The 25,171-nt window shown below is 55.3% G+C and overlaps 4 protein-coding genes across 4 annotated transcripts; 1 reads left to right on the top strand and 3 right to left on the bottom strand.

The window, feature by feature from the left end:
* Positions 1–2,062: 2,062 nt before the first annotated feature.
* LOC136022116 (coiled-coil domain-containing protein 183-like) lies at positions 2,063–6,241 on the bottom strand. The gene is made up of 14 exons (XM_065695048.1): positions 6,175–6,241; positions 5,952–6,073; positions 5,726–5,786; positions 5,453–5,532; positions 5,177–5,365; positions 4,949–5,053; positions 4,647–4,769; positions 4,143–4,271; positions 3,942–4,002; positions 3,761–3,861; positions 3,318–3,474; positions 2,784–3,166; positions 2,524–2,643; positions 2,063–2,275 (listed from the first exon to the last, which is right to left on the bottom strand). Exons 1-14 carry the CDS (start codon positions 6,239–6,241, stop codon positions 2,063–2,065), a joined length of 1,911 nt encoding a protein of 636 aa, XP_065551120.1.
* A 7,522-nt stretch (positions 6,242–13,763) lies between these two features.
* LOC136021976 (vitamin K epoxide reductase complex subunit 1-like) lies at positions 13,764–14,255 on the bottom strand. Its single transcript, XM_065694747.1, has one exon. It carries the CDS (start codon positions 14,253–14,255, stop codon positions 13,797–13,799), a length of 459 nt encoding a protein of 152 aa, XP_065550819.1. The 3' UTR covers positions 13,764–13,796.
* A 4,353-nt stretch (positions 14,256–18,608) lies between these two features.
* On the bottom strand, positions 18,609–20,390 carry LOC136022115 (uncharacterized). The gene is made up of 5 exons (XM_065695047.1): positions 20,324–20,390; positions 20,101–20,222; positions 19,861–19,935; positions 19,601–19,681; positions 18,609–19,513 (listed from the first exon to the last, which is right to left on the bottom strand). The coding sequence occupies exons 1-5, from the start codon at positions 20,388–20,390 to the stop codon at positions 18,881–18,883; spliced, it is 978 nt and encodes a 325-aa protein (XP_065551119.1). The 3' UTR covers positions 18,609–18,880.
* A 3,363-nt stretch (positions 20,391–23,753) lies between these two features.
* Positions 23,754–24,553, top strand: LOC136021917 (C-C motif chemokine 3-like). The gene is made up of 3 exons (XM_065694619.1): positions 23,754–23,899; positions 24,124–24,232; positions 24,357–24,553. The coding sequence occupies exons 1-3, from the start codon at positions 23,827–23,829 to the stop codon at positions 24,442–24,444; spliced, it is 270 nt and encodes an 89-aa protein (XP_065550691.1). The 5' UTR covers positions 23,754–23,826; the 3' UTR covers positions 24,445–24,553.
* The last annotated feature ends 618 nt before the right edge of the window (positions 24,554–25,171 follow it).

The following is a 25,171-nucleotide window of genomic DNA, read 5'->3' as shown; positions in this document are numbered from 1 at the left end:
TTATTCCATGTATAATCCCGTGTTGCACCAAACTGATACCTATGGCTATACAAAACATCAATTAACCGCCATACCTTTAGAACCGGAATTAGCAAATAAGGGAGGAACTCGCTCATTAGTGATACTAAAGACCAAAACAACTCCCATACTATCCGCGGCTCGAAAAGCAGTTATTAGATTAGAAGCCAAAACACGAATCAGTGAGTTACAAGAAAACAAGGGGGGAATTGTGAGGTATACAGGAATGATTCGTGTCAGCAACTTAGGAGTTCTTGTCGCCATTGCACTTTATGTGGAATCGGAACCCCTTGTGACCATTGTACCTTGTGCGGGATGTATAGGAATGATCATGATTATGGTAAATGTTCCTGTCAATACACTGATGAGAGAGAAGAAGAAAAAAAGGAATAACCCCTTTTACTCTACCGCTTTGTTTTCTAAGGGTGCTTTGTTGAACTGCTTGAATGCTTTAAGGGGGCTATGTAACTAAGAGATACGTACATCCCGTTACAGGATAAGTAACCAGAGAGCGAATGGAATTTACGGGGCTAAGATAGTGGTTAATTGCATGGGAAAGACATCTCCCCGGTGTGCGTCTCTGGTGCGGCGGAGACTCCCCGGCGCACCCAGCGCTGATTGCTTATTGCCTCTCGGTATTAATCAGTTGTAATAAAATAATAGAATCAGATCACGGCTAAGACGAAATCTTTGTAACAGTCTCTACCACCTGCAATTGGTGGTAGAACTCCTGCAGGCACTGCGAGAAGCCCCTGGCCCTGCCAGCTTCACACAGGGTGAAGACGGTCTGCAGGAATTTCGTCTCGGCATCGTGCTGGCCAGCCTCCTTGACACCAGTGGATGAAGAATTGCACTGCGCGTCACTTTTGTTTTCTGCCCCCCTCCCCTTCCTCCGTGCTCCTCTCGGATCTCCGAGAGCCATTCCTCATGGATGCCGCTGTCCACCCCACTGTGGTGGGGACAGTATGCCCAGGTGGGGGCCAGACCCACTGCTCCTCAGTCCCTCAGCCCAGTGGAGCGGCGGTCCTCTCACACAGGCCTCCTTGCTGCCTCAGCACCCCAGGGCTCCCATTCTGCCTGCCGCCAGTGCCCACATTGCACCCTAGGTTTTCCTTGGTTCCCTTCCACGTGGAGGGATGGAGTTTTAGGGGGCTAAGAAAGGGCAGGTTGGCATGTCGGTGAGGCCTATCTGGTGCTCACCACGTGTAGGTGATGCTTCTGTAGAGAAGAGAAGACGGCCTGTGAGCTATGGGCAGGGCTGAGGTTCCCATGCTGGAGCCAAAGGCTTGGCGTAGTGCCCTCTGTGCCAGCCCGTCGGGGTCCGGGAAGTGTGCAGAGGGCCCAGGAAGGTGTTGGACCCACGGCAGCAAGGGGGAGAAAGCCAGCCTGCCCCCAGCTGTGCTCTGCCCAAGAAAGATGGCCCCAGCCCAGCCCATTGCCACCACTGTGGGGAGAGGGGCAGGGGATGTGGCTGCCTGCAAAGCCAGCTCAGCTCCCCTCCACCTTTGAGCCACATGTTCCGCGGACAGAAGTGACTTGCGACCTCCTCTTTCGGCTCTAACACGAGCTTTGGAGGAATGAAAAGCATCTCCTCTATTAAACCAAGGGGAAAGTGTACAAGGGGTGGTTTGGGGCGTCCCCAGCTCTCGGGGAGCAAGTGCTACTTCCTCTTGCTTTTCTTCTTGCTTTCGATCAGCTGCAGCCCTTGCTTCTTGATGTCTTCTCTGCTGAGGACAAGGCCGCTCTGGTTGTCCCCAAAATCAGAATCGTCTGCAGGAGGGAGCGCAGAGGAGCGGGCTGGGGAGGGACTGCGGGGCTGCCTCTGCTGTGCCTGTGTCCCCAGGAGGAGCCGGCACAGTTTGGAGGGCGGCTGGCATCTGCTGCCCAGTGATTTTGAAGACGACGAGGGTCTCCCCGCTTGCCCCACAGCATCCCTCCTTGCTCCTGCGGGGGTTCTGCGCTCCCCAGCCCACCGCCTGCCTTCGCTCTCCCACATCCACACATAAAACCAGCCCCATGCTCAAAGCCCTGGAGACAGCCGAGGTCAGCCCCAGCGCCCGGAGCAGCTCCTGGGTTGGGCTCTGCTGGGACACTGGGAGGTGGGCAAGGACGCCCAGAAATGCCTGGGGCAGTTGCTGTGGGATGTGTCCCCTTTCCTACCTTGGACCCTCATGCACACGTCCTCCAAGGAAACCTTCTGGTTCTGCGGCTCGTTCAGGAGGGTTTTCTCCAGCAGCTGCCTGACCTTCACAAAAGTCTGTGAAAGAGACGCTGTGTTCACAGCTGAAGGGGAGGCGGGTGTTCCAGCCAAAGGGGTGCCCAAGCTCCATGTGCCCCTGGTAGGGAACAGCCCACAGAGCCCAGGGCCACCGGGGCCTGAGCTGCTCCGTGGCTCCTCCCTCGAGCACCTCCATCCTCCAGCTGGGAGGATGGCTTGGGCTGGGCCACCCGGGAAAGCCTGTGTGGGTCCCCAGGGACCGCAGCAGGGATGGAGCCCCCGGGCACCTCATCGTCCTCGCTGTGGCTGCAGGGGGGCAGGTGAGCCACCCGCTGCACCAGGTACTGCAGCTTCTGCTCACACTGCTGGAGCTTCTCGTGCGCTCCCACGGCCTTGACAGAATGCTCCTGGAGTCAGAGAGAGAACAGCCTCGGTGGGGAAAGCGAGCCCCTCGGGGTGATGGCTGCTGCACCGAGCGTCACCACACGGAGCCGTTGCAGCAGCGAGCAGAGCCTGGGCTGTGCTCAGCCCGGCCCTGTGCGGGTACCTGGCCAGGCACGGTGATGCCCCGCAGACGGCCCCAGAGGCTGTCGAGTCCGTTTGCAAAGTCCAGCAGCGTCTCCTGGCTCCTCAGCAGCTGCGCTCGCCTCTCTGCCAGCCGAGCCTCCTCCCACTGCAGCCTCGTCCTCAGCTCCTCCTCCAGCCCCCTGGAGCCAAGCACGGTCACATCCATCCAAGTGCACAGGGCTGCAGACGCCCCAGAGCTCTTGCAAAAGCTGCTGCCCACGTTCTCCCCTGCCCCAAGCGCAGAGCAGAGGTGCTGCCTGCAGCTCAACCCCGTGCTGCTGCTGGGCCCACTTCCCGTGCCAGGCAAGGAGCAAGGCTCCTCGTTGGGTGCTCTGCCAGCGCCAGAGCTGGGGCAGCACTCTGCTCAGAAACCCTCCCAGTGCGGGAGGGGTGGGCAGCCGCAGGGTGACAAAGGAAGGGGTGCCCTGTTGGGACACCTGCCATGCACATGCCCCCCTGCCCCCAGGGCTGGTGGCCCCTTTGGCATGGCTGTCCGGAGCCCAGCAGCACCTGCTTGCGTCTGCGGGCTGGCAAAACTTCAGCTCATCCCGCTGCATCTCCAGCTCCTTCAGTGCCTTCTTCAGCTCCTGCTGCTTCTCCTGGCGCCCTCTGAGGTACTGTTCGAGTGCCGCCAGGGACTTCTGCTGTGCCAGGAGCCTGCCGGGGACGTCCTGGCCGGGGGAGAGCACATGGACTCAGCCCAGGCCACTCCTGCAGGGTACAGGATCTGGGCCGCGGTCCTGGGGAGGTTTCTGCCCCAGGAACCACAGGAACCGCTGCAAGTTCGTGTCGTGGAGCACAGCAGTTCCGTCCCTGCCTGCACAAGAGGGGCCCTGGGGGGCTCTGGGGACAGAGGAGGGCAGATAACCCTGCAATGGACCAAGGTGAGCAGACAAGGCTCAGCTCCCTGGGGCTGGAGCAGCCCCAGCTTCTACCAGAGATGGGTTTTCAGCTCACCCAGAGGCAGGAGCACTGCACCGCAGCCTTGGCCTTCTCCATCTTCTCCGTCAGCCAGGCGTCACGCTCCAGCCGGGACTTGGTGGCCTCCGGTTTGGCAGCTGGGGTGGAAAGGTTGTGGCAGGGAAGGATGCCTGCGGCTGCGCCCGCATCCCCCCCCTGCACCCTGACAGGCACTCACCCACCAGCGGGTCCTGCTCGGGCAGGCTCAGCAAGTCCCTGGCGACGTCATGCCTGGCTTGCTGCAAGGATGTTCATCGTCACCGCTGAGCTGCTGGCACCCTGGGGGAGCTGGCCCTGCAGCCCCTCGCCCACGGGAGGCTGGGCACCGATGCCCGCCCTGTGCCTGCAACCCTGCCTGGGCCAGGTCCCCCCAGCTCACCGCTTTCAGAAGCCTTTCTTCTGCTTCCTTGAGCCAGCGTCTGTCTACGCGCTCTTTCCGAGCAGCCAGGGTGCGGGCCCTGAGCTCTCTCTCGGCACGGAACTGGGCTTCCATCCTGGCCTTGTGCTCCTGGAGCAGAGCAGAGCAGAGCAGAGCAGAAAAGAAGTGGCTCCCAAAGCTACAATGGACCTCTGTGGGCTTCTAACATGGGCACGGCCAGCACCAAAAATGCCCCCCCCTACCCCGAGTAAACAGCCCCGGAAGGAAACTGAGCAAGGACAGCTAGAGAATGGAGAATGCCACCTTCCCCACGGCCAGTGCTTCAGGCAGCTGTCCCCAGCGCAGGGCAGCCTGGCCCGAGAGCCACACACGGGAGGGTGCTGTGGGGAGGCCAAGCTCAGTCTTGCTTTTCCTCGAAGGAAGACTCAGCAGCCTGGGCACCTGGTGCCACCTGTGGGCTCTGCAGGGCAGGAAAGCACCCTGAGGTGCGCTGGACCGTCTCACCTTGGCTACACGAGCAGCTCTGAGACCATGCGAGGCCCTGAGCTCCATGTCTTCCACCTCCCCGTGCTGCAGCTCGGCCGTCTCACTCAGCACGTCCAGGTGCAGAGGCAGGTGGGCCAGCTCCTGGGACACGGGGAGCCACAGCCCACTGAGTCCCAGGGGTGCCCTGTGCTGGGACAGAAGATGGGGGGGAGCAGGAGGAGCTCCTGCAGGAGGGTGTCCCACCAGCACAGCCCCTTGGGCACTTCAGGGCCTTTGCAGGGGGAGCGGCTGAGAGCACGGCGCAGTGAGGATGAGCTCACCTTCCTCAGGGCATCCCGCACCGCCACGTACAGGGCAGTCACCTTCTGCCCAGCGTGGACTTTTGTCTGCGTCTTCTCAATGCTGCTCTCCAGCGTCCGAACCACCTGGGGCAGAGATGGTTGGGGACAAGGGGTGAGCCCATGTGCTGAGACCGGCGCCCACCCAGGGCTGCAGGCTTGACTGAACCCTCCCACGGGTGCTGCCACCCCAGCAAGGGGCCCTGGGACCTGTGCCTGGTGCTGCTTCTCGTCCATCCGCACATCCTGCAGCTGCTGCAGCCGCCTCTGCAGCTGCTCCTTGGCCCGGCTCCGCTGCTTCACCTGGTACAGCAGCATGTTGCACGTGTTCACCCGGCCATAGATTTCGGCCCGCAGCTTCTCCTGGGCCACCTGCGTGGGATGTGAGCATTTGCCAGGCTGGAGTCAGGGCTCGCTGGGCACCCACGGGAGAAGGGGTCCTGCCCGCACAACTCTTTGCCAAGGCAGAGCTGGTGATGCTGGCACCTGCTCGCTCCCTTGGCGGGACAGGAGCTCTGCTGCGGCAAAGGTCCCGCTCAGGGAGCTAACGGAGACACTGATGGGTCCTGCAGTGCAAAGGGTTCCACGGGACCACTCATGGACACCCCGTGTCTCACTGCACCAGCCCTGTGGGGCTGTCCTGGTGCTGGCACCAGGTCCCTGTTCCCTACAACCCGTCCTTCTGAGCATCCCCTGAACCACAGCCCGCTGCGAGCAGCCTGCGCCCGCTGGACTCTGCTATTACCTCCACCGTCTTACTGGCCAAAGCAATGCCCAAGGGCTGCTCCGCTGCGCAAGCCTCAGAGAGGGTGAGCTCATGCTGTGGGCAAAGAAGGGCAGAGAGCACATCAGTGCCAGGCTGGGGACGGTCCCAGCCTCCTGCTGCCCTGCACTTCCTGCTCCCGGAGAGGACCAGTGGAGAAGCTGGCTCTGCAGCTCCGGCAGAGCCACAGTCACGGAGGCAGCAAATGGGACCTGCTGGTACCTTCCGCACACGGCCCAGGACACGGGTATCCTCCTGCACCGCCTCTCGCAGCTGGGGCAGCAGCTCCCGGTTCTCATTGAACTTTTCTTCCTCTGGCTTGGAGTAAAACGTCCTCGCTAGCCCTGCAGGACATTGAGGAGCTGTTGGTACCGTGCAGGACGATGCGGGGACCAAAAGCCCCCGACTTGGCCCAGTCCATAATGCAAAGCCAACGGGGCAGCACCTTGCAGGGCTATGCTGGCCCGCATCTCACGGATGCGCTTGCTGAGGTTTGGCTTCTGGCCCAGCATGATGCTGCTCCTGCTGCCTTGGCTCTCCAGCCCCACTGCGTACGTAGCAGCCACTGCAGCTCTACTGCCCGCTGCAACGCTCACGGAGCTGTGGCCAAGCCAATGGAGCCTTGCGACCTATGTGGTCATAATTGTCGCAGGGCTGTAACCACAACACGGAGCTGAGCTCCCTGCGCCCTGGCAACTGTTGCCGGGCTGTAACCACAGCAACGGAGCAAGAGCAGCCTGCTGCTGCCCGGACATGTCCCTTTGGAAATGTCAGTTAAGTGGTCAGCAAACAGCCGCGCAGCGAGTTACGCTCCTGTTGACACGGGCAAGAACCCACCGGCTCTCCATACTGGTGTTTATTTTGACGCTCACCGTATGCTCTTGCTCACCTACAAACGGGACAAGAAACGCAAGCACATGCAGCTGTTTGTTGGTCAATAGCATCAAGTTCCCGCCACCAGAGAGCTGCAGAAAAAGACTTTTAAGGAAACGGCCTTCCCAGCACCAAGCTCGTACATCAGCTGAGATCAAGTTTCCGTAACGCGGGACCTTTAGCCTGAAAACAAAGAAATACGGGATTGCCAAATACCCTCTGAGGCCGTCACTCAGCATCTCCTGTGCAGATTTATAAATGGCGGGCTAGTGCTAATAGCCAGTGACAAGCTAAATACCAACGTGATCATCTCCAGTGCTTCATCAAGCCTGCATGAAGAGATGGCCTAAGAGTCGCCAACCGCAATCGCTTATCGCTTATGCAAACATAGCAGATGTTGCCTAAAGATAGCTGTAAGATGTTCCAGGAAATGGCAGAGATAAGACGAACAAAGGACATAGGAGTAGAGGGGTCAACAATGGGACAAAAGAGGAAGACTTCTCGCTTCGGCCTCAACGACCATCAGGAGGCAGAAAACGACCCCCTAACAACAGCTGAAGCATGCGCAGAGTACCTCCACTACTTCATGAACACGGAAGTAAAGATGTATAAAAAGGGACTGTTTGAACTGCTCAGCACGGCAGTTGGCGGAGCGCAGACTCCCCTGTCGTCCAGCGCTGTCTTTGCTCATATTCTACTTGCTATAATTAATAAAATTCCAATTGGATTATGATCCGTTGTGGTCTCAATTTATAACAATTTCTGGTGCCGTGACTCGGATAAGGAACGGTGGGCTTTGGTCCTCCGGGGAGGCGCCCCGCGGCGTTTCGCGGCCCCGCGACCAACAGCTTACCTCATCCTTACCGACGAACCTAAATGCTAGAATATGAGCAAAGAAGGAACCGGTAAAATCCCATAAAAATTCTGTGCACGGGAGTCCGGACGAAGACGCAGGACGCGTAAGTATATTGCGAAACTTTCCGCAGAGCGAAATAGTTCGCGGCGGAGGACTGCAGAGTGAAATTGTTCACGGCAGAGATTGTTCGCGGGTTTACCGTTCGGGCGGGATTGGGTTTCCTGGAATATAACGAATGAGAGGTTCGATATACTGAACCAAGCGAGTGTGGACCCTTAAGTACTGCGGTTCCCATCTCCCGCGAGGGACTGGGCCAGGAACAAGGGGGAGCGAGCGAGTGCGTGTTCGGAGATGTTCCAGAAGATGGGGGCGAAGGGCAGCAAGCCTTCGACTCCCATGGGATGGGTACCCATTGTACCTAAGAATACCCCTCTGGCATATATCTTAGACAATTGGAGATGTCTCCCTGGAACCTTAGGGAAAGATAAGCAAAAAATGATAGAATATTGTACTAAGATATGGGCAGGGAAGAAGATTTTTAAAAATGTTTTTTGGCCAATCTATGGGTCAGAAGAAGATTGGGTAAGACAGCAATTAAACCTCTGGGTTAATAATAAAAAACCCCTTAACCCTGAGGAGAGTCAATATGCGGAAGTGTGGCTAAAAAGACCGGGAGCTAGACTTTACCCGCTGAATGAGATAAAAAAAAACTAAACAAAAGAAAAAGAAGGTATAATATGAAGCGGGGACAGATACTAAATATGTATAGGCGTAAGGGAATAAATGTAAAGGAAAAACGACCCTGGGTGTGCATACTTTGGAGGAACGATCCCCATGCACCTCAGCGCTGAATAAAGCATACCTACTTTACAACTTTAACGAGTTGTGGAGTCAATCCGCGTATCAATTTGGCGAGCCAGCCAGGAGGCCTCTGTTCGGCTGCAGGATCGGGTGAGGAGCGGATATCCTAAGCCCCACCCCAGGCCGCTTGCCTGGAGGAGCTCCGCTTCTCATCCGCTCACTGCAGGGACAGACAGCGACCTGCGCCGGCTGCGGAGAGGCGGTGTGCTTGGAATTCAGGTACTTTGGGGGGCCTGTAGGGCGTACGCGTGGCCGGGGCTGCTGGTAAGGCGTGCAGAGACGTCTGGCGCACAGCGGAGTTCCCCTTGGCAGGTAGGGCTTGCAAGCTGGGGGCTCGTCGACCGATAGCGCGGCTGCCAGCGATCCTGGAGGCGGATCGGGCGAGCCCGGGTTTTCGCTGCATCCCAAGTTTTGGGAGCCAGGGCGGACCTGCTAATGACCGTGTAGGAAGCAGGAGAAGGGCAAGCGGAACCATAGCGTGAGTGTGTGGGATCCCATGTGTTTCTGTGTGACTGAGACGTAGCGTAGCTACGAAGCGAGTGTGGAGTCCTAATCCGCGGTTCCGTGTCTCCGCGAGGGGAGCGGCCGGAGACGGACGAAGCGTTTATGTTTTTCTGTCCTGTGTCTTGTCTGTGTATAACCATCAAGCAGCTCAGAAAGCGGGGGAAGGTCCGACTACCCCTCCCGCAGTGGATAACTTTACGAAATACAAGGGCAAGGGAATTTCCTATATGCCCTGTGAGAGTATGTGCCTTGTAGGAGTGTAACTGTATGTGACGGGTGGCATTTCACGTGGACTCAGGACACCGGTGGGGCAGATACTGCTCGGGGTGTCTTACAAAACACTGCCAGGTAGAAAATTATAATTATCTAATCGGTGACCAGAAATAAAAGATTACTTTGTGGAGAAAAACCACAAAATCCTGGCGGACTTCCGGGAAGTTAGAATGGAAAACTGAGAAAGGGTTTATAAAAGGTATCAAAGAAAATTTGAGAAGATGTGGTTACAAAGGAAAAAAAAAACAAATAAAATGAGAATACAACAATTAATGTCTCTCTTTTTGGGACAATCAACGGGGGATATCAGGAAAACCTTCGTAACCTGACATATGAGTGCATAGTAAGTTTTGAACAGTGGAACCTGTTGTGGATACTAGGGCAGTGTAAATTTTGCTGGAACTGAAACTATGTTCTAATGACAGGGGAGTTGATCTGCAGAACCCAGAGATACTATCTTACTGAATCCCCTGAGAATATCATAAAACTTGTGTGTAGGTGCTCTCATATTTTAAGTGCATTTGCAGAGCACTGGGAAAGAGAAGCTATAGAGATTTGTAAGAGATTGTTTGAAATGGGCGCCGGTCAAAACAAGGGAATTGTGAAGAAAAGCCCATTGGGTTACATTTTGGCACATTGGAAAGAACTGGGAGGTTCTTCTGGGGGCTCGGTAAACAAGAAAACATTGGTAAAATATTGTAATCAATGGTGGCCTTTATAAACTTTGGAAAATCAGGAAAAATGGCCTAAAAATGGAACTCTGAATTCTAATGCATTTTTTTACAATTTATGTTGGTTTTGAGGTGGCCAAGAAAATGCAATGAAGTAATGCACGCAGATATGTTTCGCTTTAAGAAAGCACCTGGAGTGGCAGACAGAATGTGAAATTAATATAACTCTGCCAGATCCCTAATTTTGGTTTTGGAAAAGGACAGGGAAAAACAGAAAGCTAAGCTGGAGAGATGTTGTTCAGCCTGTGATATTGGGACAGTCATCAAGAAAATTATATACCACAGGTACCTCCGAGAGGAGCACCCTCTGCCTCTGTCCTATCAGGTATTGATAAGGAGGAGGAAATTGCTGTCACTGGCAACAAGCAGCACATTCACATTCAGGGTTAAGAAGGGGTTAAACCAGAAGTGCTGTTGCAGAGGCAGGCATCTGTAGCCCCTGCAGAGCAGGGTGAGCACCTGTGAAAAATAATAAATAAATAAATAAATAAGGGAAAACCAAAGGGGAAAGGAGGGAAGCTGCCGCAGTTCCTGTGTTTGAGCATGGAGAGTGTATAGGAATTGGAAATAGGTAGAAAAGAAAAAGCTGGGTCGTGCTACAGCCACGGCTGCGCTGGTTGCTTTAAAACTGGTGGAGGACGAATGTCGGACAGAAGTGGGGGAGTAACCTCCTCTTCTGTGGAACCGGATCGGTGTGAGTGCTATGAGGAGTTTGGACGCTGGGAGTGAGACTACCCTAGTGGGAGTGCCATGGGGTGGCTCGGGTGACTGAATTGGAACTAGGCTGACGGGACCAGGGGAATCTTCCCTAGCAGATCCACTGGTTATAATGGAATTTTTGGTTGATACAGGTGCAATGTATTCAGTTTTAAACAAAGCTTTAATACCTTTGGGGATGATTATATGATGATAAAAGGGGCGACTGGCCAAGGTGAAAAGGCTTATTTTTGTAAACTACTAAAATAACAATTGGGAAAACAATGGGGCATCCGTAAGTTTTTGTATATGCCTAACTCCGCAAAAGCTCTTTTGGGGAGAGATTTGTTAGAACACTTGGGAGCAACCATTACTTTCAAAGGAGGCGAGATCACTTTAAAAGTAAAGGACCAACAGTATATAGAGATGTTAAAAGCTTAATTTTGATCACTAATCATGTCGAGGGAGAAGTCAGATTGAAGATATATTGGATCAGGTATTCCCAGGGATATGGGCTACAAACATACCTGGAAGAGCTCTTAAAAGAATACCAGGTACAAACGGGGAACGTGCTGTTACAGTATGTAGATGATCGGCTCATAGCAGGGAATAATAAGGAGGATGTAAGAAAAGAAAGCATTCAATTTCTAAACTTTCTTGCACAAAAGGGCCTACGGGTATCACAAGAAAAGTTACAATTTGTGGAGGAAAAAGTGAAATATTTGGGACATTATTTGTTTAATGGCCAGAAAATATTGGAGCCAGTCTCATTAAAGGCCCAGTGACGAGACCCCACTGGAAAGTAATCAGTACTCCAGGGGACACCAAGAAAATCCTGAAAAGATAACGTAATGATAGAGACTTTATTTAATTATTTTGCCGCATTATCTTTTGGTATAAAGTGTGTATTGCTGTTTATATTTGCTATAAGTATTTCTCCTCTTTTCTATTATTTATGGAAACGTAGAAAGTGTGTTGAAGGAAATTGCTAAACTTATGCAACCACACAAGAGTGAATATAGAAGATATGCTGATGTAAATAATGTATGTACTCTAGATATACGAATTAGGTGTAATCATTTGAATTGCAATTGTTATCCATTTGCTTGTTTTAGGTGTAAGGTATGTCAGGATAAATGGTGGACACACTGTGAATGTGGATGCCCTCCAATAGGAGTTTGCGCACAGTGTTGGAAAATCCAAAGAACTCTCACTGAGTGGAAATTAAAACAATTAGAGTCTAAAACAAGAAATTATTTGGGAATCCCATGAGTGGTGGGAGATTTTTGCCAAAGGAATAAACCCTCAATATTATTGTTACCACTCCAATGAACCAGTCCCCTTTATAGCCGAAATTTTGATTATAAAGCGTAGAAGGGAAGTACTAACTGTATCTTGCTTTGCCCCATTAGTTAAGGCTGCAAAGTGGGAAGCCTATGTAGACAGGCAGAAAGCCCGAAACAGCTGTTCTCCTGAAGAATTCCCTTGCTGCCGAGAAGATGGTACACCCCGTGGCTCGAAGCAACCGAGTCGACGGGCAAGGCAGAGGAGGAATAAACTGTGGAGAAAAGAACCAGAACAATGGGATGCAAAAACAGCAATGGCCGAACTTCCCCAGGACTGGTAAAAATATACTTAAATTGGCAAAATTGACAGACACCCTTTTTCCTGGTATACCGTTAGTTTTGTTATTGATAATAACCCAAGCAAATGGAAACCCGCATGAACCATTAAAGTGGGAATTAATATCCTGGGAAACTTCCAAAGTGATAACCACTTTCACTGGGACGGGACAACCTGAATTCCCTGTACAACCTTTATGTAGAACTCCGGAAAAGGTTAGATCAACGTAAGAAAGACTGTGAGGCGGGCAGGTCATGGTATGAAAATTGGTTTAATATTTCACCTTGGCTAACCACTTTGTTGTCTGCTTTAGCAGGACCGCTTATTATGTTGGTTTTGGGACTTATGTTTGGGCCTTGTATATTCCGCTATATTTTACACTTTATTAGAGAACGGTTTGACATAGCAAAACTGCTCATTTTAACTACGAGATCTGGGGTAAAATATAAGAGTGTATCTATGGATGAGGATGAAGATTGTTGTGAATGTGTCATGCCACGTAAAAAAATATACCTGTGATTGTAAGGAATTACCTTGTGAGTGTTATGATAAATGTTGGGAGTGTGGAACAAGGTTGGCTTACAATTCTGAAAATGAAAGCAGCATCTAATAAACAATAATAGGATAAAAGAAAAAGGGGGGATTGTAAGAAACTATGAATTAGGATATTGTTTATTAAGATTTATGTTAAGCCCAATGTAAAGGTTAGGTAATAAAAAGTATGAAATTGCTTACTCAAACAGTCACCGGACACAGCTTACATAGACTAACAGTCGCCAACCGCAATCGCTTATCGCTTATGCAAACATAGCAGATGTTGCCTAAAGATAGCTGTAAGATGTTCCATGTGAGAAACTATAGACTAGTGTATTGTTTATTAAGATATATGTTAAGCCAAATGTAAAGGAACTGACAGAGATAAAACACAGCTGGCCAAGATAAGATAGCCGCAAGATGTCCCAGGAACTGGCAGAGCTAAGACTAACAACTCCCTGCAAAGACATATGGATGAAGGATCAAAGGAGGAAGACTTCTCACCAGGAGGCAGGAAACTACCCCCTAACAACAACTGAAGCATGCGCAGAGTACTTCCACTATTTCATGAACAACGAAGTAAAGATGTATAAAAAGGGGCTGTTTGAAATACTTAACACGGCAGTTGGCGGAGCGCAGACTCCCCTGTCGTCCAGCGCTGTCTTTGCTCATATTCTACTTGCTACAATTAATAAAATTTTAATTGGATTATGATCCGTTGTGGTCTCAATTTATAACATAATTTATTTTGGGTATTTCCCCCCCCTTTTTTAGCAGCAATAAGCTTTCCCATTGAAGAAGGCTGCAGTCCAAGTGCTCTCCTGTGTGCCCGGGGCTGGACACTCTTTTTCATGCAAGTCTGATGGCCTTCCCTCCCCACATCTCCCCCTTCTTTGTTTTGTGTATCCCCTATCAACACCTGCTTAAGGGCTCGATTAAGAATCATAGAATCATAGAATCACGGAATAGTTAGGGCTGGAAAGGACCTCAAGATCATCCAGTTCCAACCCCCCCGCCATAGGCAGGGACACCTCACACTAAACCATCCCACCCAAGGCTTCAAAATAATTCTTTTTCCCCCGTTGCTGTGATTGCTGGCCCCGTTTTGGGCTGAATTCAGTGGGTTTGGGGGCGCTGGCGCCAGCGGCGCAGGTTGAGGCGCAGCAGGAGCAGGTTGAGGCCGTAGGTGCTGAGGCAGACGGGGCAGAGGTCGTGCAGGGCGAAGGCCAAGATGGCCGCCAGCCACAGCGACGCCAGCGCCGACGCCAGCGCCGACGCCAGCAGCACCGCAGAGGCCCCGCGGCCACGCACGGGCCCCAGAACCCCTTGCAGGAGGCAGAACACGACCCCCACGGCCCCACTGGGGACGCTGGCGGCGCTGTCCCGGCCCAGCAGTGGCTCCACCAGCCCCAGGCCATGCCCCCACCGGGACGCGATCACGCGCGTGCACGACACCGCCTCGGCCAGGTCCCAGCATGCGCAGTACCCGGGGCCCTGCGCGCGCGCCCGCTCCACATGGAGCGCGTACAGGGAGAGCGCCGCCCCGGGCACGCAGAGCGCCGCGCGCGCCGCCATCGCCTACGTGACCGTTGTACCTTGTGGGGGATGTACAGGAATGTTCATGGTTATGGTGAATGTTCCTGGCCATACACTGATGAGAGAGGAGAAACCAAGGAATAATCCCTCTTACTCAACCGCTTTGTTTCCTAAGGGTGCTTTGGTGAACTGCTGGGAACCCCTCTGTTGCTTAAAGAGTGCTTTGATTAACTGCTTGAATGCTTTAAGGGGGCTATGTAACTAAGAGATACGTACATCCCGTTACAGGATAAGTAACCAGAGAGCGAATGGAATTTACGGGGCTAAGATGGTGGTTAATTGCATGGGAAAGACATCTCCCCGTTAATGTACTACCAAGACGGTCAGCAAGGTCTTCACCGGAGAATGGCCCCAGCAACGAGAACAGAATAATGGAAAGGGGCCACGTCGGCATCCAGGTACAGAAGAAGGGATTGGCTGAGACCCCGGGCCAAGAAGTGTAAGAGACTAGACACCAAAGACCCCGGTGTGCGTCTCTGGTGCGGCGGAGACTCCCCGGCGCACCCAGCGCTGATTGCTTATTGCCTCTCGATAGTAATCAGTTGTAATAAAATAATAGAATCAGATCACGGCTAAGACGAAATCTTTATAACAGTCTCTACCACCTGCAATTGGTGGTAGAACTCCTGCAGGCACTGCGAGAAGCCCCTGGCCCTGCCAGCTTCACACAGGGTGAAGACGGTCTGCAGGAATTTCGTCTCGGCATCCTGCTGGGCAGCCTCCTTGACACCAGTGGATGAAGAATTGCACTGCGCGTCACTTTTGTTTTCTGCCCCCCTCCCCTTCCTCCGTGCTCCTCTCGGATCTCCGAGAGCCATTCCTCATGGATGCCGCTGTCCACCCCACTGTGGTGGGGACAGTGTGCCCAGGTGGGGGCCAGACCCACTGCTCCTCAGTCCCTCAGCCCAGTGGAGCGGCGGTCCTCTCACACAGGCCTCCTTGCTGCCTCAGCACCCCAGGGCTCCCATTCTGCCTGCCGCCAGTGCCCACATGGCACCCTAGGTTTTCCTTGGTTCCCTTCCACGTGGAGGGATGGAGTTTTAGGGGGCTAAGAAAGGGCAGGTTGGCATGTCGGTGGGGCCTATCTGGTGCTCACCACGTGTAGGTGATGCTTCTGTAGAGAAGAGAAGACGGCCTGTGAGCTATGGGCAGGGCTGAGGTTCCCGTGCTGGAGCCAAAGGCTTGGCGTAGTGCCCTCTGTGCCAGCCCGTCGGGGTCCGGGAAGTGTGCAGAGGGCCCAGGAAGGTGTTGGACCCACGGCAGCAAGGGGGAGAAAGCCAGCCTGCCCCCAGCTGTGCTCTGCCCAAGAAAGATGGCCCAGCCCATTGCCACCACTGTGGGGAGAGGGGCAGGGGATGTGGCTGCCTGCAAAGCCAGCTCAGCTCCCCTCCACCTTTGAGCCACATGTTCTGCGGACAGAAGTGACTTGCGACCTCCTCTTTCGGCTCTAACACGAGCTTTGGAGGAATGAAAAGCATCTCCTCTATTAAACCAAGGGGAAAGTGTACAAGGGGTGGTCTGGGGCGTCCCCAGCTCTCGGGGAGCGAGCGCTACTTCCTCTTGCTTTTCTTCTTGCTTTCGATCAGCCGCAGCCCTTGCTTCTTGATGTCTTCTCTGCTGAGGACAAGGCCGCTCTGGTTGTCCCCAAAATCAGAATCGTCTGCAGGAGAGAGCGCAGAGGAGCGGGCTGGGGAGGGACTGCGGGGCTGCCTCTGCTGTGCCTGTGTCCCCAGGAGGAGCCGGCACAGTTTGGAGGGGGGCTGGCATCTGCTGCCCAGTGATTTTGAAGACGACGAGGGTCTCCCCGCTTGCCCCACAGCATCCCTCCTTGCTCCTGCGGGGGTTCTGCGCTCCCCAGCCCACCGCCTGCCTTCGCTCTCCCACATCCACACATAAAACCAGCCCCATGCTCAAAGCCCTGGAGACAGCCGAGGTCAGCCCCAGCGCCCGGAGCAACTCCTGGGTTGGGCTCTGCTGGGACACTGGGAGGTGGGCAAGGACGCCCAGAAATGCCTGGGGCAGTTGATGTGGGATGTGTCCCCTTTCCTACCTTGGACCCTCATGCACACGTCCTCCAAGGAAACCTTCTGGTTCTGCGGCTCGTTCAGGAGGGTTTTCTCCAGCAGCTGCCTGACCTTCACAAAAGTCTGTGAAAGAGACGCTGTGTTCATAGCTGAAGGGGAGGCGGGTGTTCCAAGCAAAGGGGTGCCCAAGCTCCATGTGCCCCTGGTAGGGAACAGCCCACAGAGCCCAGGGCCACCGGGGCCTGAGCTGCTCCGTGGCTCCTCCCTCGAGCACCTCCATCCTCCAGCTGGGAGGATGGCTTGGGCTGGGCCACCCGGGAAAGCCTGTGTGGGTCCCCAGAGAGCGCAGCAGGGATGGAGCCCCCGGGCACCTCATCGTCCTCGCTGTGGCTGCAGGGGGGCAGGTGAGCCACCCGCTGCACCAGGTACTGCAGCTTCTGCTCACACTGCTGGAGCATCTCGTGCGCTCCCACGGCCTTGACAGAATGCTCCTGGAGTCAGAGAGAGAACAGCCTCGGTGGGGAAAGCGAGCCCCTCGGGGTGATGGCTGCTGCACCGAGCGTCACCACACGGAGCCGTTGCAGCAGCGAGCAGAGCCTGGGCTGTGCTCAGCCCGGCCCTGTGCGGGTACCTGGCCAGGCACGGTGATGCCCCGCAGACGGCCCCAGAGGCTGTCGAGTCCGTTTGCAAAGTCCAGCAGCGTCTCCTGGCTCCTCAGCAGCTGCGCTCGCCTCTCTGCCAGCCGAGCCTCCTCCCACTGCAGCCTCGTCCTCAGCTCCTCCTCCAGCCCCCTGGAGCCAAGCACGGTCACATCCATCCAAGTGCACAGGGCTGCAGACGCCCCAGAGCTCTTGCAAAAGCTGCTGCCCACGTTCTCCCCTGCCCCAAGCGCAGAGCAGAGGTGCTGCCTGCAGCTCAACCCCGTGCTGCTGCTGGGCCCACTTCCCGTGCCAGGCAAGGAGCAAGGCTCCTCGTTGGGTGCTCTGCCAGCGCCAGAGCTGGGGCAGCACTCTGCTCAGAAACCCTCCCAGTGCGGGAGGGGTGGGCAGCCGCAGGGTGACAAAGGAAGGGGTGCCCTGTTGGGACACCTGCCATGCACATGCCCCCCTGCCCCCAGGGCTGGTGGCCCCTTTGGCATGGCTGTCCGGAGCCCAGCAGCACCTGCTTGCGTCTGCGGGCTGGCGAAACTTCAGCTCATCCCGCTGCATCTCCAGCTCCTTCAGTGCCTTCTTCAGCTCCTGCTGCTTCTCCTGGCGCCCTCTGAGGTACTGTTCGAGTGCCGCCAGGGACTTCTGCTGTGCCAGGAGCCTGCCGGGGACGTCCTGGCCGGGGGAGAGCACATGGACTCAGCCCAGGCCACTCCTGCAGGGTACAGGATCTGGGCCGCGGTCCTGGGGAGGTTTCTGCCCCAGGAACCACAGGAACCGCTGCAAGTTCGTGTCGTGGAGCACAGCAGTTCCGTCCCTGCCTGCACAAGAGGGGCCCTGGGGGGCTCTGGGGACAGAGGAGGGCAGATAACCCTGCAATGGACCAAGGTGAGCAGACAAGGCTCAGCTCCCTGGGGCTGGAGCAGCCCCAGCTTCTACCAGAGATGGGTTTTCAGCTCACCCAGAGGCAGGAGCACTGCACCGCAGCCTTGGCCTTCTCCATCTTCTCCGTCAGCCAGGCGTCACGCTCCAGCCGGGACTTGGTGGCCTCCGGTTTGGCAGCTGGGGTGGAAAGGTTGTGGCAGGGAAGGATGCCTGCGGCTGCGCCCGCATCCCCCCCCTGCACCCTGACAGGCACTCACCCACCAGCGGGTCCTGCTCGGGCAGGCTCAGCAAGTCCCTGGCGACGTCATGCCTGGCTTGCTGCAAGGATGTTCATCGTCACCGCTGAGCTGCTGGCACCCTGGGGGAGCTGGCCCTGCAGCCCCTCGCCCACGGGAGGCTGGGCACCGATGCCCGCCCTGTGCCTGCAACCCTGCCTGGGCCAGGTCCCCCCAGCTCACCGCTTTCAGAAGCCTTTCTTCTGCTTCCTTGAGCCAGCGTCTGTCTACGCGCTCTTTCCGAGCAGCCAGGGTGCGGGCCCTGAGCTCTCTCTCGGCACGGAACTGGGCTTCCATCCTGGCCTTGTGCTCCTGGAGCAGAGCAGAGCAGAGCAGAGCAGAAAAGAAGTGGCTCCCAAAGCTACAATGGACCTCTGTGGGCTTCTAACATGGGCACGGCCAGCACCAAAAATGCCCCCCCCTACCCCGAGTAAACAGCCCCGGAAGGAAACTGAGCAAGGACAGCTAGAGAATGGAGAATGCCACCTTCCCCACGGCCAGTGCTTCAGGCAGCTGTCCCCAGCGCAGGGCAGCCTGGCCCGAGAGCCACACACGGGAGGGTGCTGTGGGGAGGCCAAGCTCAGTCTTGCTTTTCCTCGAAGGAAGACTCAGCAGCCTGGGCACCTGGTGCCACCTGTGGGCTCTGCAGGGCAGGAAAGCACCCTGAGGTGCGCTGGACCGTCTCACCTTGGCTACACGAGCAGCTCTGAGACCATGCGAGGCCCTGAGCTCCATGTCTTCCACCTCCCCGTGCTGCAGCTCGGCCGTCTCACTCAGCACGTCCAGGTGCAGAGGCAGGTGGGCCAGCTCCTGGGACACGGGGAGCCACAGCCCACTGAGTCCCAGGGGTGCCCTGTGCTGGGACAGAAGATGGGGGGGAGCAGGAGGAGCTCCTGCAGGAGGGTGTCCCACCAGCACAGCCCCTTGGGCACTTCAGGGCCTTTGCAGGGGGAGCGGCTGAGAGCACGGCGCAGTGAGGATGAGCTCACCTTCCTCAGGGCATCCCGCACCGCCACGTACAGGGCAGTCACCTTCTGCCCAGCGTGGACTTTTGTCTGCGTCTTCTCAATGCTGCTCTCCAGCGTCCGAACCACCTGGGGCAGAGATGGTTGGGGACAAGGGGTGAGCCCATGTGCTGAGACCGGCGCCCACCCAGGGCTGCAGGCTTGACTGAACCCCCCCACGGGTGCTGCCACCCCAGCAAGGGGCCCTGGGACCTGTGCCTGGTGCTGCTTCTCGTCCATCCGCACATCCTGCAGCTGCTGCAGCCGCCTCTGCAGCTGCTCCTTGGCCCGGCTCCGCTGCTTCACCTGGTACAGCAGCATGTTGCACGTGTTCACCCGGCCATAGATTTCGGCCCGCAGCTTCTCCTGGGCCACCTGCGTGGGATGTGAGCATTTGCCAGGCTGGAGTCAGGGCTCGCTGGGCACCCACGGGAGAAGGGGTCCTGCCCGCACAACTCTTTGCCAAGGCAGAGCTGGTGATGCTGGCACCTGCTCGCTCCCTTGGCGGGACAGGAGCTCTGCTGCGGCAAAGGTCCCGCTCAGGGAGCTAACGGAGGACACTGATGGGTCCTGCAGTGCAAAGGGTTCCACGGGACCACTCATGGACACCCCGTGTCTCACTGCACCAGCCCTGTGGGGCTGTCCTGGGGCTGGCACCAGGTCCCTGTTCCCTACAACCGGTCCTTCTGAGCATCCCCTGAACCCCAGCCCGCTGCGAGCAGCCTGCGCCCGCTGGACTCTGCTATTACCTCCACCGTCTTACTGGCCAAAGCAATGCCCAAGGGCTGCTCCGCTGCGCAAGCCTCAGAGAGGGTGAGCTCATGCTGTGGGCAAAGAAGGGCAGAGAGCACATCAGTGCCAGGCTGGGGACGGTCCCAGCCTCCTGCTGCCCTGCACTTCCTGCTCCCGGAGAGGACCAGTGGAGAAGCTGGCTCTGCAGCTCCGGCAGAGCCACAGTCACGGAGGCAGCAAATGGGACCTGCTGGTACCTTCCGCACACGGCCCAGGACACGGGTATCCTCCTGCACCGCCTCTCGCAGCTGGGGCAGCAGCTCCCGGTTCTCATTGAACCTTTCTTCCTCTGGCTTGGAGTAAAACGTCCTCGCTAGCCCTGCAGGACATTGAGGAGCTGTTGGTACCGTGCAGGACGATGCGGGGACCAAAAGCCCCCGACTTGGCCCAGTCCATAATGCAAAGCCAACGGGGCAGCACCTTGCAGGGCTATGCTGGCCCGCATCTCACGGATGCGCTTGCTGAGGTTTGGCTTCTGGCCCAGCATGATGCTGCTCCTGCTGCCTTGGCTCTCCAGCCCCACTGCGTACGTAGCAGCCACTGCAGCTCTACTGCCCGCTGCAACGCTCACGGAGCTGTGGCCAAGCCAATGGAGCCTTGCGACCTATGTGGTCATAATTGTCGCAGGGCTGTAACCACAACACGGAGCTGAGCTCCCTGCGCCCTGGCAACTGTTGCCGGGCTGTAACCACAGCAACGGAGCAAGAGCAGCCTGCTGCTGCCCAGACATGTCCCTTTGGAAATGTCAGTTAAGTGGTCAGCAAACAGCCGCGCAGCGAGTTACGCTCCTGTTGACACGGGCAAGAACCCACCGGCTCTCCATACTGGTGTTTATTTTGACGCTCACCGTATGCTCTTGCTCACCTACAAACGGGACAAGAAACGCAAGCACATGCAGCTGTTTGTTGGTCAATAGCATCAAGTTCCCGCCACCAGAGAGCTGCAGAAAAAGACTTTTAAGGAAACGGCCTTCCCAGCACCAAGCTCGTACATCAGCTGAGATCAAGTTTCCGTAACGCGGGACCTTTAGCCTGAAAACAAAGAAATACGGGATTGCCAAATACCCTCTGAGGCCGTCACTCAGCATCTCCTGTGCAGATTTATAAATGGCGGGCTAGTGCTAATAGCCAGTGACAAGCTAAATACCAACGTGATCATCTCCAGTGCCTCAACAAGCCTGCATGAAGAGATGGCCATTTGAAGGACAAGCAGGGAAGGGTTTGTACACGCAAGGAATCTCCCCAGTCTGGCCATGCATGTTTTTGCCATGTTTTGGACCAGAAACTCTTACCCTGATGTGGGCTTTCAGAGAAGCTTGTGACTGTAGGGATGACCCAGAGCTGAGCTTCTCCCTCTCTCCCTGGTCTTTTCCAGCACGTTTGTGCAGCCTTGCCTGGAAACTGCAGCTGCTCAAAGCAGAGGCAAAGTGCAGAAAAACAAGTAAAATAGATAAAATCACTGCTAATAGCACGAACAAGTACTGTTCAACCCCACAGGTGTGGTTCAAGAGTGGGAGCAAGGACCCGCAAGTGCAGTGCTGGGAAGTGGCCCCTGAGCCATGCCCTGAGCTTCCCGGCTCTTCTTCACTTGGTCTCCTTCACTGCTCCCTGCACTGGAAGAACGAGGACGTGGTGGGCACCGTGCTGCAGGAGCAGGGTTCAGGCTTCAGGTGTGTCTGGCATGCTCACCATCTCCCCTTAACCCAGACCCACAAACTCTCTATTGTCTGCCCACCTGTGCCCAGACAGAGTTTCATACTCTCCAGCCTATCCCTAACATAAATAGCAACTCCCCCTCCCCGTCTGCCGGGCCTGTCTTTTCTAAAGAGCCTGTAACCTTCCATTCCAACACTCCAGTCATAGGAGCCATCCCACCATGTTTCTGTGATGCCTATTATATCATACCCCCGGAGACGTGCACACATCTCTGATTCCTCTTGTTGGTTCCCCATGCTACGGGCGTTTGTATAGAGGCATCTGAGCCGAGCTCCAAATGAAGCCGGCTCGTTGGCTGCAGCGGCTGGAGTATCTCTACGTTGCTCCAAGCATTTAGGATAGGTGCTGGCAACTGACTGGGTGTGTTGGGATGGAATGATGCCCCCCTCCCCCAACACATCTAGTTTAAAGCCTCCTTGCCCAGTCTGGCAAGCCTTCTACCAAAACAGCTGTTTCCCTGCTTTATCGGAGCAGCTTCACCAGCCCCCAGTAGACCTGGCCTACAAACTTGGGTCCAGGGTTCGAGACACCCAAACCCCTGACTATGGAACCATTCGTCCAACCATTTATTGACCTGGCCAACCCTCCTGGCTTTTTTAGGGTCCTCCCCTGTCTCCTGGAGGATTGACCAAAAGACAATCTGAGCTCCAGAGCCCCTAACCACCTCTCCCAGGGCTCTGCAGTCCTTCTTTATGTTACAGCGGCAAGCGCTGTAGGGCCTGCGGGCTGAGAGGAGGCAAAAGGGGCTGGTGCTTTCCCACCCCTGGCACAAGGGATGGGGGGGTCCCCCTGGGACTCTCTTCTTGCTCCCTTCTGCTACTGTTGGAAAGAGCAGAATTTTGTATGATAAAACAATTGTATAAAATAGTAAAAATTATTATGTTTGAGAAATTTATAAATTAATAGTGAGGTTTTGTATATTAGAAAATGCTGTGACTTCGTGGTTTTGTATCACGGCGGTTCTAATGTTGCAATATATCACAGCTGTCTTGTACCCAATGCTACAAAAACATAGCATAACCAAATATGGTAAAAGGAGTATAAAAGGATTTAGAAAAGTATGTACTGGAGACTATACCCAAGTGGAACCTGTGTATAAGATAGCTGGAAGAGCATACCAGAAAGAAGATAAGAGGGTGCTAACGTTTGGAATATACTCAAGTGGGGGAAAGGTGAAAAGGACAACCTGAGGAAGACTTCTTACTTCATCTGAGGAAGACTCTTACTTCATCGGAACGACCACCAGACGACCACCAGAGGGGGCCGCGCAAGCGCAGAAGAGGCTGATGTCGTAATAGATGGATATGGCAATCCCTTATGCATATGTATTAGTTAAATGTTGTAACCTATGCTGAATATGTATCAACTGTGAAACTTTTAGGATATAAATTGTGGACGCGATGTGACGAGGTTGAAGCCAGATTTGGGCGAGTGCCCCTGGTTTCCCAGCGCTGCAATAAAGCACCTCATATAACCATTCCGGTGGTTATGTGTTTAATCTTACGCTAACACTACAAGGGGTCCCCTCTCACATCCCTGCCAGTGCTGCTTTGCTCCAGTGTACGAACCAACTGCCTCCCTGCCCATGGAGGGCTTATTACTGATCTCCCCAGCCTGGGTGTCGGGTCTGAAGCTAACTCTGTATCCCTGCTGTGAGCAGGGGAGCAGGGTGAGAAGGGCTGTTTGTGCCAAAACTGGGGCTAAGGTGGGAGCTTTCTCCTGGCAGTGGTTTTCTGCCAGCAATAGCAGCAGAGCCGGGCGGTGTCCATCCACAGAGCAGCTCCTCAGCCCCCCAGCACAGCGATGCTGCAAAGCAAATCCCTGCCTGGAACTTGCTGCCTGCTTGGGACTGCCACTGGGGCTCTGGCCATGGAGCTTTGTGCCCCAGCCTGGCTCATGGCTGCTGGGGGATCCTTGCGGCAGTGGCAGCGTTGGTGCTGGGGGGTTTGGGGCACCCAAAGAGAATCTGAAAGTTGCAGCCCCATGGCCAGCGCTTCCCTCTCTGCGGCTTCCTTCTGCAGCTCAGCAAATCTGCGTGCTCTGACAGGATTTCCCTGCTAGCATGGACTCTTTTTCTCTCCTTGAAAACCTGCGCCGGCCCTGCGGCCGGGGATAAAAGCAGGGCATGGCCACAAGGCCGAGCATTGTGCAGAGCCCTGCAGAGCCCAGCTCCAGCCCTGCACGCAGATCCCTCAGCTCCACAGCACCATGAAGGTCTCCGCAGCCGCTCTGGTCGCTCTCCTCCTCGTGGCCGCCTGCTCCCCATCTGAGGCCCATCTCGGTGAGTCCGGCAGCACTGCATCCTCCCTGGGGCTCACTGTGCCATTGCTCCATAGGAGCGGCCGGGGCAGACTGAGAGCTCCATCCCCATCAGCAGGGGGAGGGCTGGGACCAGGAGGCCAATGCTGGCACCGAGGGAACAGGACACAAGAGGGGAGACAGCAAATCCCCTGGGAACCCCTGTGCCTGGGGTCTCACCAGGGCTCTCCGTCTCTGCCCTCACAGATGCTGTCCCCACCACGTGCTGCTTCACCTACCACCAGCGCCCCATCCCGCGGCGCCTCATCACCTCTGCCTATATCACCAGCAGCAGCTGCAGCCAGCCGGGAGTGATGTGAGTACCACTGGGGGCTAAGGGGGCGATGGCTGGGGCAGAGGGATGGGGACACGGCTGGGGCCCTATTGCAGGCAGCCCGCTGCCCCGGCCGAGCACTCTAACGTGGGACTTGTCCTGGCAGCATGGTCACCAAGAAGGAGCTGTGCACAGACCCCCGGGCGGGCTGGGTGCAGGCACAGGTGCAGCACTTCCAGAGCCTGAAGAACTGATCCTTCCCCACTGCCACCCCTGATGCCCCTGGTGCTTCCCCAGACCCGGGTACGCAGGAGAGCACTTGGATGGCAGCCTTCTTCAATGGGAAAGCTTATTCTATTTAACTTATTTAAACAAACTATTTTCTGCTAAAAAAGGGGGGGGGAAAACCCCAAAATAAATTATATAAAAACCCGATTAACTTGGACAGTATTACCTCAAAGGTTTAAAAACAGTCCCAGGAGTTTTCAAAGTCAGTTAGCACTGGCACTAGGATCATGGAAACCACCCACTCAGACGGGGACTCTGTTACAATATGTGGATGACCTGTTAATTGCCACAGAAACAAAGGAAGAATGTGTCCAGTGAATGGTGGGATTATTGAATTTTCTGGGACTGAATGGTTATTGGGTATCCAGACAAAAGGCACAAGTAACCCAAACCCCAGTGTCCTACCCAGGGTATGAAATAACAGGAGAACACAGAGTACCTGGAACTGCTAGAAAAGAAGCCATTTGTCAAACTCCACGACCGTCGACCATCAAGGAGCTCTGGACGTTCCGGGGAAGGACTGGGTGATGCAGACTTTGGATGCATGGTTATGGTGTTCTGGTAAGACCACTATATGAGCTGTTAAAAGAAACCCCTCTCTCTTTGCAATGGACTGATGCAGCAGAGGGCTTTAGAAATTTAAAAGGCAGAGCTAATGAGAACTGTTGGTTGGTATTCTAGGATCACCTACTG

This window comes from Lathamus discolor, chromosome 14 (genome assembly GCF_037157495.1).
Source record: "Lathamus discolor isolate bLatDis1 chromosome 14, bLatDis1.hap1, whole genome shotgun sequence".
Classification (NCBI taxonomy): Eukaryota; Metazoa; Chordata; class Aves; order Psittaciformes; family Psittacidae; genus Lathamus; species Lathamus discolor.
The sequence above is the reverse complement of the archived record's forward strand: the minus strand, read 5'-3'. Positions and strand labels throughout refer to the sequence as shown.

Excerpts from the sequence above, each read along its gene's own strand:
- LOC136022116 (XM_065695048.1), bottom strand. The coding sequence starts at position 6,241 with ATGCTGGGCCAGAAGCCAAACCTCAGCAAGCGCATCCGTGAGATGCGG. Across the intron at positions 3,862-3,941 it reads CGAGCAGGACCCGCTGGTGG|CTGCCAAACCGGAGGCCACC; the intron begins GTGAGTGCCTGT and ends TTTCCACCCCAG. Across the intron at positions 2,276-2,523 it reads GCCACAGCGAGGACGATGAG|ACTTTTGTGAAGGTCAGGCA; the intron begins GTGCCCGGGGGC and ends TCTCTTTCACAG.
- LOC136021976 (XM_065694747.1), bottom strand. The coding sequence starts at position 14,255 with ATGGCGGCGCGCGCGGCGCTCTGCGTGCCCGGGGCGGCGCTCTCCCTG.
- LOC136022115 (XM_065695047.1), bottom strand. The coding sequence starts at position 20,390 with ATGCTGGGCCAGAAGCCAAACCTCAGCAAGCGCATCCGTGAGATGCGG. Across the intron at positions 19,936-20,100 it reads TCCTGGGCCGTGTGCGGAAG|CATGAGCTCACCCTCTCTGA; the intron begins GTACCAGCAGGT and ends CTTTGCCCACAG. Across the intron at positions 19,514-19,600 it reads CCCGCCAAGGGAGCGAGCAG|CCTGGCAAATGCTCACATCC; the intron begins GTGCCAGCATCA and ends CCCTGACTCCAG.
- LOC136021917 (XM_065694619.1), top strand. The coding sequence starts at position 23,827 with ATGAAGGTCTCCGCAGCCGCTCTGGTCGCTCTCCTCCTCGTGGCCGCC. Across the intron at positions 23,900-24,123 it reads CCCATCTGAGGCCCATCTCG|ATGCTGTCCCCACCACGTGC; the intron begins GTGAGTCCGGCA and ends CTGCCCTCACAG. Across the intron at positions 24,233-24,356 it reads TGCAGCCAGCCGGGAGTGAT|CATGGTCACCAAGAAGGAGC; the intron begins GTGAGTACCACT and ends TTGTCCTGGCAG.